Source organism: Bidens hawaiensis, unplaced genomic scaffold, assembly GCF_021521415.1.
Source record: "Bidens hawaiensis isolate Kalapana, Puna unplaced genomic scaffold, B.hawaiensis_p1.1 tig00022693_1, whole genome shotgun sequence".
In the NCBI taxonomy this organism is placed as follows: Eukaryota; Viridiplantae; Streptophyta; class Magnoliopsida; order Asterales; family Asteraceae; genus Bidens; species Bidens hawaiensis.
The window spans coordinates 282,329-294,242 of NW_027493547.1; the positions used below are offsets into that span (position 1 = coordinate 282,329).

An 11,914-nucleotide genomic window follows, 5' to 3' on the forward strand; every position below is an offset into this window, starting at 1 on the left:
TTATATCGATCCTCTACGTTGAATGCCAATTGAAAGACGCCATGCATCTAGTAGAGAATCGGGAGCCAGTGAAGCAAAGAACCATTGTATTGAGTGAGCCCAATAGGGCATGCAACGAGATTCGTATCCTATTTGTCGAATTGCGGCTTTTACATACTCTTCGGCTGTTGGTATAAATAATAATGATTTTTGGACCATTGCAACTTCGGATGCCATTTTTGTGGATACATATAATGGTACCTAAAAACAAACTTTGGGAGTGAAAAACATAAAAATGATCTATAATAATACATGAAAACCCTTAGAAAGTACATGAAAACTGAAGAAAAAACCATTTTTATAAAAAATCATATTATTCTCAGGAAAAATAACTTAAGAGAGCAATTAATTCACAAGCACTAGATCATCAAACTTTAATTAGATAATGATAAGAGTTAATAAAGATAATTAAATACCTGGCATTGGATGTCTATACCAAAAGACTTGTATTCCACATATAAAGACCTTGAAAGTTGGTCAATGTACCTGTTTTCAATTAAAATGCATCAACTTAAAGCTAGATTACAAGTTATTACAAATTGTTTGTTTTTTTATGCTACTCAATACACACGTTATTCACAGCGTGCGTGCGCCCAGGGGGGGGGGGGTTCGAGTTAATTTAATGTTGGATAATAGTTTGTTTCTTGACGGGTAAAGGTTCGAGTTCTGTGATAGACATAATAGTTGTAATTTAAGAGTAGATTATGAAAGTGTTATTGAAAAAAAAAACTCAATTTAATGTAGTTAAAGCTTAAGACTAGTCTTAATCTTAATAGGTTGATTCTAGCTAGTTCCACCCTTGTTTAAAAGCATGTGGTCCATTATCATAAAACAGTAAACTCGTCAATGTCATGTTAACCAAAACCCATGCCATGCACTCAACAAATCTTCCTAATGAACATATGAATCGACTCTAGCATTATTCATAAACGAATTTATGAAACTCACCAAAACGGAAACACACACGAAAACGAATAATAAATTGTTAATATATTGTAGATGAAACGTAACTCAAAAACCTCTCCACAATCGCTTATGAAAGTCCAACTCAGTTTCATCTTGTATATATTAAATATGTTTTAACCATAATCCAGTTTGTAAAGATTAGCTTTAATTTGCTAGCTAAGACATTACCGTATTCTAATTACGATGCTATTAGGAAACATAGCCAACTATGATCTACTTGTCAATATTGATCCCTCAAGTTTACCAATTTGTGGCTTGTCCGAAATTACCTTACGTTTGTTACGATGAACCAAAAAAATTAACAAAAGGTGAAAATCTTCTGATTCCAATTCGAGATCTTATTTGTGAGGGAAACATGTGGGTGTTGCTAAACTATGCTATGTGGAAAGGCCTAGCAGCACAATTTTTAAGGAAAATTCTTAAAATGACCCAAAAAAAAAGAGAGAGAAATAACCCTCTTTTTTTAGGATTTCATAGAAGTCCCTACAAAACCCGTTGGTGGAGACAGGTTTTGAACTAAATTCGTCTTCACCAACGAGTTTTAGCCAATCAGAATCTCCCACGTGTTTCAAATCCGTCGGCTCAGGCGACTTTTACGAAATTCGTCGTTTTTGGAATTCGAGTTTTCGAAAACTTGGTAAAAACGACCGGTTTTAAAAACTCGAATTTAAAAAACGGCGAGTTTTGTAAAAGTTGGTAAAAGAACGACGGGTTTTGTAAAAGTTGGTCAAAAATAGCGGGTTTCGTAACAATTTCCATTCAAAAGTCTTCTGAGCCGGCGGATTTTGACGAACTTTTATGGAATCTTGAAAAAAAAATTTGAGATTCTCACTCCTCTTTTAGGAATTTTCCCAGCTTTTGTCGTTTGTCTTCAATTTTGATGTAAACAAGTGAAGATATGCTAAAAATAGAAAGACAGACACAAATAAAACATAACAAGTATATAATCAACAAATATATAATCAACTTACGCTTTGCTAGCAGCATAGATTGCATATAGAGGATGTGAAGGAACAACGACAGCAGCACCCGAACCAATATTAACAATAACACCTCTCTTTCTCTCAATCATTCCTCCAATCACAGCTTTTGTAACTAAACTTGTACCTTCAATATTCACCTTTACAACCTTCATCCACACATGTTCTTCAACCTCATGAAAATACCTAGCACAAGGATAAGTCACTCCCACATTATTTACCAAAATACCCACTTCAAGATTCTCACCAACAATCATTTCCTGGACACTCTTAACTCCGGCCGCCATATTCGCACCCGAAAATTCCACAGCAAAAATCTTGATTTTAGTACATGGGTACAAAGATAATATTTTTTTTGTGACATCATTGAGTTTGTCTAGGTTTCTGCTAACCAAGATTAGGTGAAGACCCTTTTGGGCTAGCTGAAAGGCGAAGGCTTTGCCTATGCCGTCTGTGGCTCCGGTGATCAGAGCCCAAGAACCGTAGTTCTTGAGGGGTTTGGGTGGCCGGAGAAAGGTGGCGAATACCCATTTAAGGAAAGTGAATATGAGTTTGAAGATGGAAAGTAAACCAAGTGAAGAGAAGAATATTATTAGCCATGAAGGTTGCATGTTATTATTAGTGTTGTTGTTGTTATGAGTAGAAGGTTTACAACTAGTATAATGAAGTATTCTATTATATAGTTCCTAAAAACCTAACTTGTGACCTGTTTTTGGAAAGGTGTATTTGTGAGTTACTAAAATTGATATATTTATTATTATTATTTTTATTCAAATAAAGTGGTGAGTAAATGTACTGATTTATTATATTCTTTATAAGTAGTTAATTAAATACTATGTACTCCCTCATCCCAAAATTAATATATTTATTATTATTTATTGTAATTCAATTGGTAATTAAATGTAATGCAATGAATTATGATTTTTTTTATTAAAAAAAGCTTTGGTAAAAGAAAAGGATTAAATTGTAATAGGTTAATACGTGTGTCGGTGTTTTTTCCCCAAACGTTACGATGTTGAGAATGTATCGATTCATAGTGTAAATACACATGATCTATGTATGAACAAATAGCAATATATATCAAAATCAAGCTTGCGACTATTTCTTGTTCTTGTTCATTACGAGAACAAGAACAATAAAAAAAATTCAAGTCCAGTTTCTTTTTTTCATTTTAGTAAATTTTAAAATACAAAAATGATTGAATTGTAATGTTATTGATCTCTTATAGCGCATTATAAGAATTACATGAACATAATTTGTTTATTTGTAATTGAAAACGAGCATATGAACAAATTAAGTTTTTTCGCATAGACCTTTGTATGCCACACGATTAAGGTGTTTGTTTTCACAATTTAAAGAGTTATATATATCTTAAAAGTTTTAAAAGAAAATATTCTATTATAGTTCTTTTTCCTCTTATCAATTATTTATGTAAAAAGTTTCCATTCACATGTGTTTGAATTAATTAATACCGATGGAACTGTACATAACCAAATGCTACATTAACAGACGTGAATTACTACTACTAGCTATTAGTAGCTAGTACCACATGCATCATCACATAAGAGTTAAAGTACAGGATGAATAGCCCAGTGGTCCAACATCAATATATACATTTTGCACTAGGTGTTTCACGATAGCCATAAATTCTAGTATGGTAACCCTTTAATAACTTGTACCTTAAGTGATATATAAGTAAGCTATATTAACTCATAGTAATGCTATTGTAACTTGTACTTCTCAAGCTGTCACAATAACTAATCAAGTGCAACAAAATTAGCTTGTTAGTTCAGAAATCTGGTCCGGCTTTAGCACGTAGTTACGCTTCTCCATGGATTCGCTTAAAGAAAATATATAACAACTTATAACTCTGGCACCAAACAACCTTTTCGACGCCATTCGTCTATAAAACTGCCCAACTTTCAAAACCTACCCCCCCCCCTCAACCAATTGACCCAATAGTCACGAACGGCCTCGGATGTTGTATATCTCATGCTCTCAGCTTCCAAGACCAAGTTAAACAGTATTGTAGAAATCGCTAATCGGGGGGTGGGGACTAGCGATTAATCGGGATTAATCAGATCGGACGTTAATGTGTGCGTATGTAATTTTGGCCGGAATCTCATTTTTATATGTAATTTTTAGTTTTATATACACACATATACATTTTGGCCGGAATCTCATTGGAAACCGTTGAATTTGGCCGGAATATTGTCGAAAACCGTAGATTTTGGCCTTAACCTAGTCAGAAAACGCTGACTAAGTCTGATTAATCACGATTTTGGCCGGATTTAACCATTGACCGATTCATTGGGGTGGGAACTAGCGATTAATCTGTGGGGTGGGGACTAACGATTAATCGGGAATTAATCGACACCTAGTCAGGATTTTTGCAACACCTAGTGGACGCTAGTGGTTTCTTTACATGTTTTCACAGATGTAAAAAAGTTGTATCTTAATATCATTTTTGAATGTGTTCTTTATTCAAATATAAGTTTGACGGTCGCATTTGGCATGCTTCAATGTAAACTGCATTCGTTGATATGTTTGGACAATGGTCCTATATTTTGATCACAACTCTAAACCTGTCATGTCCCTTTTTTACATTTATAGTAATGAAAGTAACAAGAAAATATGTTGCATTTATGTGTTAGTTTAGATGGTCCAAATATGATCATGAAAAAACAATGACTAAATCAGATAAAATGTTAAATTACATTAAAATTGATTTTTTATGTGTACACAATTATACTTTATGTAACTTGCTTACTAACAGTATTATTGAACTAAATCATTACAAAGAGCCATTAACATATTTTCTGTTGAAAGAAGAAATCAACAAGCAACACTTGCAAAACCTTATTATTAACTCTTTAGCATCAAAGTTGAATAATCATGCAATTTCTTACTTGGCAAACATGCCATGGAACTACTTAACTTTTTCTTATTTATTTCTATAAAATTCTTTTTCCCAAGCTTTGGTGGAACCTGCATCATAAAAATAAATAAAAAAGGTTAATGATTATATATATATATATACACACACACAATATTTACAATTTTTGGGTGTTTAGGATTGCTCACATAGACAAACTTATTTGCTTATTGTGTTTCGTAAAGAACCGATAACACGTTGACGTGATACATCTTCGTAATGAGAATTATTGAGTGTAAAATTACAATTTTACCCTTTTAAACAGTTTTATAATTCATATGTTTACCTTTTGAATAATATTACTTGGCCTTGTTGTTTCACTTGTACTTATTTTTTCTTGTGGAACACCACCCCAAGGCAATTTTTTATTTCCTTTCTCCTGCAGAAAAAAGTTAATTTTGTCAATAATGAAGGTTATTTTAGTCATTCGCCAAAACCGAGGGAGTATATTTATAACCTTTAATTTTGGTTGAAGCCGAGTCTTTTCGGTTTTGTTGATGTTTCCCTTTTCTTCTAGCTTCTGAAAGAACTGTTATTAAAAAGCAATAAAATTAAAATATCAAGAACATACAATAATTATATAGTTTTCTATTAGTGGTTTTTGTAAGATTCAAAGCTACCTCTTTACGTTTTGCTGCTCTTTCGTCACTTTTAAAGCTAAATGATGAAAACACAGTAGTGGATCTCGGTTTCTTTGTAGACGCAATTGATGCTTCTGAATGGCTGATAAAATAATAACTTCTGGTTATTATTAGAGCATATAAAACATGTAAAGGATATTTAAAGAATTAATCGTGTCAAAATGTCATCAAGTTTAGCGAATGACATAGTAACATTAAAACAGGTTCTTACTTTATTGAAACAGACTTCAGAACAGTTGCTTTGCTGCTATTGAGCGAACAACTAAGCAGCGGATTAGACCTGAAAAAACATTACAAATTTTTATACATAAAAATGGACTTGCTTTTAAGATTTTTTACAAAAAATGAAATAAAATTGCAAAGTATTTAAAAAATAACCTTTTGTTTTCTGGTCTTGGGAGTACTTGAGATGTTTTTTTTACCGCGTTGACTGATGGCACCTGCAATAATCAATCCATTGTTAGAATACTTAGAATTGATTTAATTGAAAATAAAACTGAAAGAAAGAAAGTTGAATTACTCACCATTGTCAGAGGTTCTTGAATTGGTCTGTCTTTAGGTTTAGTAAAAGTTTTTAAATTTAAGCTCTTGTTTAAAGAAGCAGGAAACTTAATCGACGAATGAAGGGATTGTAGAACCGATTTCTTCTTCTCCGTTGGCATTGCAGCAGCCTTTTTATGTTGAATTTCAGCAATTGGTGGCGTTTTTCTACTTGAATATTTAATCCCAGAAATTTCGGTTTTCGTCTGCGTTGATACTTTATCCTATAAACACCATCATAATAAAAAAATCACAACCGATAACTTAAATATTTTAAATTTTTAATAATCATTAGCAAAAACATTTCAAGTAAATGATCATGCATACCTTCATTTGTCTTTTCTTATTTTTCTCCATGTGATTTAAGTTCCCGACAGAGGAAACGTTCTCGGTTGACGCATTTTCCTGTTCCATTTGTTGGCTACTAGTGATCATGTTCATGTCATCAACATTCCTGTTTTCTGAGGAAATTAGATTAGCATGAGGTAACCCGACATCTTCGTTTGATGATATTTCCGGTTCTGCCCCTCTCTTATTCAAAGTGTCATCCTGGCTAGTACTCGAGATGACACCATCAACAATGCCGATTTCTGAGAAACCTAAGTTAGTAGTACTAGGTAAGCAAACATCTTTGCTTGATGCTGTTTCTGGTTTAACCACATTGTTACTCGAAACTAGATTAGTACGCGAGATGATACCATCGGCATCCCCTGTTTCTGAGAAGCCTAGATTAGTACTAGGTAAGCAAACATTTTCTGTTGATGTTTTTTCCTGTTCCACCTGGCAAGCACTCAAGATGGTATCATTGACAGGTTCCACCCCTATGTTAGTTGGTTTGTTTTCATTTATATTTGAGAAATTAGGAGGTTTAGTTTCTGTTTTAGGCGGTTTTGCTCCTTTTTTGGGGCCAAGGTTCTTGTAATAAGCTTCAAAAAAAGCTTTTTTTTCAGCAACAGCACCGGGCCGAGAGTATTTTTGAACATCTTCTAGAGTTCGGTTATGAGAAAATGAAGACCATTTTTCCCAATCCAACGGTTCGGTCATGAACCGCCCGAATGAAACTGACGTCGTAAGGGCTCGAAGCCGATCCCCCTGTATTAGACAGTAATGTATCAGAGTCAACATTAACAACCTATTTCATTGACTCTCTAAAAAGTCATAACTTGAGCTGCTTTTATAAACGTTTATTTGCCTTTTATTAATAATTGTTTATGTCATAACTAGAGCTTTTTGAATTGAGCTTATCATGGCTAATGAACATGCCATTTAATACAGAATGTTAAGCAAAAATACAGAAATTTCTTCAAGAATTTAGATGGTGATGTATAAAATTCAAGTACTCAAAAACAATAAAATAATAATATAATAATAAAATAATATATGGGGTGGGATCCGGTACAAATAAAATTAACATACTAAACATACAAATAACTATAGTAATTACAGCTTTGAACTAGAGTAATTATGTTATAAAAATAATACGGTGTAATAATAATTACTCTAGTTCAAAAGTTATAGTGTAATAATAACTACTCTAGTGTTAACATAATTACTCTAGTTATTTGTACACTTCTCACGATAAAAATCATTTGTATTTGATCCAAACCCATAGTATATAAGTATATGAAAAATTACAAAAGATTTTTGTAAGATATAATCTATGATTGAAAAGTTGTAGGAAAATAAACACATATAATCAACAGCCAATTGTGATCTATGACTCTCTAAAGTCAAATTTTGACACAAGTGTTAGTTAATTAATATGACTCGTTCAAGAATACAGCAAATAAATAAATTCCAAAAAATCATACAAATATAAACTCAAAAAACATCAAACTGTATGCAAAAAGATCACAGGTATAGTCAACATTTAGTTTGCATATTTGACTCTGGTAACTTTATAGTGAACACCAGAAATTAAAATTCTTGATCAAAATCCACAAATTTCACTAAACCAGAGAGAGAGAGAGAGACCCATTTTATAGTTAAACTGAATCAAAATCCTAATTGGGTTTCAAACCATAGATGAAAATCCCACAACACCAGTTAAAATATGTTTTTTTTCTACACATACAGAATCTTGATGATAACCAATAATTTTCAAGAAAACCAGATACAAACCAACTAACTATATAAGCTGAATTTTGACAAAGGAACACATTTTTGACATAAACCTAAAACCCCCAGTTAAACTAAATCAAAATTCTAATTGGCTTACAAATCATAGATAAAAAATCCTACAAAACCAGTTAAAAAATATGCTTTTTTTCTACACATACAGAATCTTGACAATAACCAATAATTTCAAGAAAACCAGATACAAACTAACTATAGAAGCTGAATTATGGCAAAAGTACACATTTTTTACATAAACCTAAAACCCCAGATTAAAATGGATCAAAATCCTAAATCCTAATTGGGTTTCAAATCATAGATGAAAATCCCACAAAACCAGCTAAAATTATGATTTTTTTCTTCTACGCATACAGAATCTTGACAATAGCCACTAATTTTCAAGAAAACCAGCTACAAGCTAGCTAATGAAGCTGAATTTCAGCAAAAGTACACATTTTTTAGCATAAAAACAAAACCCCAAATCAGATTAAACTAAAAATGAAAAACCCAGAAATTAAACCCAAGAAACAAGTGAAATTAGGGTTCTTGAATCAACTAACTGACCTCTTTGAATCCGAATAAAGGGTGTGAAACTGAACGCATTAAACAAGGAGCTGCTTCACCCATTTGCAATTGGATATAAAAATGAAGTCTTTATGTGTTGGTAAAGATTAAAGATTGAAAAGATGTGGTTTTTATTGGTTTCTTGAATAGAAGAGGAAGAAGGGTGTGATGATAATTGATGATGGAGATCTTTGCAACGTCTAGTATAGTTTTATAAAGATTATTAAATATGGAAATCGGATGATAATTTGCACATCACAACGGCTATATAATCTTTGTCTTGTTATAATATGGGAAATCTTGCACCATCCTCGGTAATTTTCTGTTGGTGAATCAAGTTATTTGTAGAAAGATTTTATATTGGTTTAAATTTTAAGATTAAGATTGTGTGTTTTGAGTGTATATAAAAAATTAAAACATTTAAAAACGATATATGACCTTAAAAGTGATATATTTTGGGATCAAAGGTATTTACTATTTAAATGAAAAAAGAATTAATGATTTTTAGTTTAATTATAGGTTTGAAAATATGAGACCAAGTGAAGTGGAGGAAGTCAAGTTAACCAAAAGTATTGTCAGGTCATTGCCATATAGGCAGAGAAGATTAACTAACTAAACCTTAAATTATGTGTAATGGTTAAAGTGTTAAACCAGTTATTTAGTAAACTGACAGTGGACCCAATGCTCAACACTCCCTAATGCACGGCATTGCACGCCATTGGATTAGCACCTCCCCATTGGCACCTCTTCTTTCTCTCTGTAATGGTGTGTAGCGCCCTCCCTGGATAACATGACATTTTGTTAACGCTCGCTACACCTGGTCTTAATATACGTACACTATCACTTGGTCACTTTTCGTGACATGCTATTGTATAACGCCCTCAAGTCCTTCTTGCCTGCTACTTTATTTATATATTTTTTATTGTTGGTTGATTCTTAAGTTGTAGGTTGACCATGTTGTTCTACCCTTAAAGCCAGACAGAGAAACTCGATTAGTTTCTTATGGCAACATACCCAACTACACACCATCATTAAATTGGCGGCATCAGCATCTACATCTATGATTGACAACATTCAATTCACACTCAATCCCCAATCTGAACCATTTGCCAAAATCGTTACCCTACCAACCAACTTGGACCATAACCCGCTAATCCTTATCAACATCGACAACTCAACTCGTGTTGCACCACCATCAAAATGACCGTCGTCACCCACCCCGCCACCATCATGGCAATTACCCCTCATCACAATGGACGGATTGAAAGCCGTTAGATCCATGTTGTAGACGACTGTGATCTCAACAACGACAAATAAGAAACTAACATTATTCATTGGCGCACCTAGTGCGTCCATTGTGGCATTGAGGACAAGTACGTTTGTCAATAGCGCATGATTGATACGTGCACCAAAATTTGGTCACTTTCCATGACACGCTCCCATTGATACAAGTAAAATACTTTTGAGGCAGTGGCTGATCGGTGGACAATGTAAGCAGTGTTTAGGGTGATATAATATATATACATTAAATTTTAGATTTTTTTTATTGACATTTATGCAAAACCGAACAACTATAACAATATAGACGTCCTTTTAGTTATCATAGCACGTACAACACTGTAACAAACTGATACCGACCAACACGAGTTCACTTAGTAATAATACCTCAAGAGTATCATTTTAGCAAGAGTTAAGTGCCATTTTAGTACTTGTGGTTTGTCAAATTACGCAACTTTAGTACCGATTTTGAATTTATTGCAAACAGCTACTTCACTTTTCTAAAACTTGCCATGTTAGTACTTTTTTCTAATCTCGTCTAACTTTGTCCGTTGAATCAGGGGTAATATGGTAATTTCGTTATTTTATTTATATTTTCCTTTTCTTTTAAAGATCTTCCCCTTTTAATTATTTCAAACCCTGATTCCCTTTTAATCTAGATTGAAGCTTTAAACCAACATTGAAGCTCAAGTTGTGATGCCATGCCACCATCAATTAGGCCTGTAAATGAACCGAGCGTTCGTGAATTATTCGTGAACCGTTCGATGGGAAGTTCGTTTATGTTCGTTTATTTAATAAATGAACGAACATGAACAAAAAATTTGTGTTCGTTTAATTAAACGAACCAACATGAACACATGTTTCGTTCGTTTATGTTCACTTATGTTTGTTTATTTATGTTCGTTTATGTATTAATGGAAAATAATTAAATATTATCTGGATAGGTCATCTGCTTAAAGGTTTAATATTTGTTAATTTGTTTTCGTTTAAGTTCGTTTATATTTGTTTCATTCATACATGTTCGTTTAGATTTTAAACAAATGAACACAAAAGCCCATTTTTAAATAAACGAACATAAACATAAATAATTGTTCGATTAAGTATTCGTGTTCTTTTAAAGTTAAATGAACGAACACGAGCATGCCCTTGTTCATGTTCATTTGATTCGTTTACAGGCTTTCATTATTCACACTGATGAACACATCAGTCTCAATCTTTAGGCTTTGCCGATTTTATTTGTGTTCGTAAACCGTTTATGAACACATTAAGTTCCTTAATGAACGAACAAGAACAAAAAATCTCGTTCGGTAAGTGCTCGTGAACACATTATTTTCTTAACGAACGACCATGAACAGGGCCTTGTTCGTGTTCGTTCGGTTCGTTTACAGCCCTACAACATCAACTACTACTAACTACAGTAGCTCATCACCATCGCCGGTAGCCACCATCTTCGACCTCCACCATTGCCGGTATCCACCATCTTCGGCCTACCAACGATCATTCTCTCTCCCTCTCTCCACCAGATCTAGCCGATAACCACCGCATACTCGTTAAAAACTCTAATCTAGTTCCGGAAATGGGATAAGGTGTCGGAATCGACAACTATTGTGGCCGTTTTCTCCCCGGAAAACCTGCAACTATGGTGGTGGTGGTGGCGGCAACAAAGAGAAAGATGGTTGTAATCCACTATCTCGCCGGATACTATGGTGGAGGTGGCTGACGGTTCATGATGGTGACGAGGCTTGAAAAGAGAATTTAGGGTTTTAATTTTTTAAAGGAATGTAAAGAGGTAAGGCAATTTAAAAGAAAAGAAAAGTTACCGAATTACCCCTCATTTAACGGACAAAGTTAGACGG

At 33.5% G+C, this 11,914-nt stretch overlaps 2 protein-coding genes across 2 annotated transcripts; both read right to left on the reverse strand.

The window, feature by feature from the left end:
- LOC143566107 (very-long-chain 3-oxoacyl-CoA reductase-like protein At1g24470) lies at window positions 1–2,661 on the reverse strand. The gene is made up of 3 exons (XM_077052890.1): window positions 1,977–2,661; window positions 456–525; window positions 1–240 (listed from the first exon to the last, which is right to left on the reverse strand). Exons 1-3 carry the CDS (start codon window positions 2,594–2,596, stop codon window positions 1–3), a joined length of 930 nt encoding a protein of 309 aa, XP_076909005.1. The 5' UTR covers window positions 2,597–2,661.
- Window positions 2,662–4,850: 2,189 nt separating this feature from the next.
- On the reverse strand, window positions 4,851–6,462 carry LOC143566128 (uncharacterized). The gene is made up of 6 exons (XM_077052907.1): window positions 6,086–6,462; window positions 5,940–6,001; window positions 5,773–5,841; window positions 5,541–5,643; window positions 5,207–5,449; window positions 4,851–4,973 (listed from the first exon to the last, which is right to left on the reverse strand). The coding sequence occupies exons 1-6, from the start codon at window positions 6,221–6,223 to the stop codon at window positions 4,851–4,853; spliced, it is 738 nt and encodes a 245-aa protein (XP_076909022.1). The 5' UTR covers window positions 6,224–6,462.
- Between the last annotated feature and the right edge of the window lie 5,452 nt (window positions 6,463–11,914).

Excerpts from the sequence above, each read along its gene's own strand:
- LOC143566128 (XM_077052907.1), bottom strand. The coding sequence starts at position 6,223 with ATGCCAACGGAGAAGAAGAAATCGGTTCTACAATCCCTTCATTCGTCG. Across the intron at positions 5,644-5,772 it reads CTGAAGTCTGTTTCAATAAA|CCATTCAGAAGCATCAATTG; the intron begins GTAAGAACCTGT and ends TTATTTTATCAG. Across the intron at positions 5,450-5,540 it reads GAGCAGCAAAACGTAAAGAG|TTCTTTCAGAAGCTAGAAGA; the intron begins GTAGCTTTGAAT and ends TTTTAATAACAG.
- LOC143566107 (XM_077052890.1), bottom strand. The coding sequence starts at position 2,596 with ATGCAACCTTCATGGCTAATAATATTCTTCTCTTCACTTGGTTTACTT. Across the intron at positions 526-1,976 it reads ATCTATGCTGCTAGCAAAGC|GTACATTGACCAACTTTCAA; the intron begins GTAAGTTGATTA and ends AATTGAAAACAG. Across the intron at positions 241-455 it reads GTATAGACATCCAATGCCAG|GTACCATTATATGTATCCAC; the intron begins GTATTTAATTAT and ends GTTTGTTTTTAG.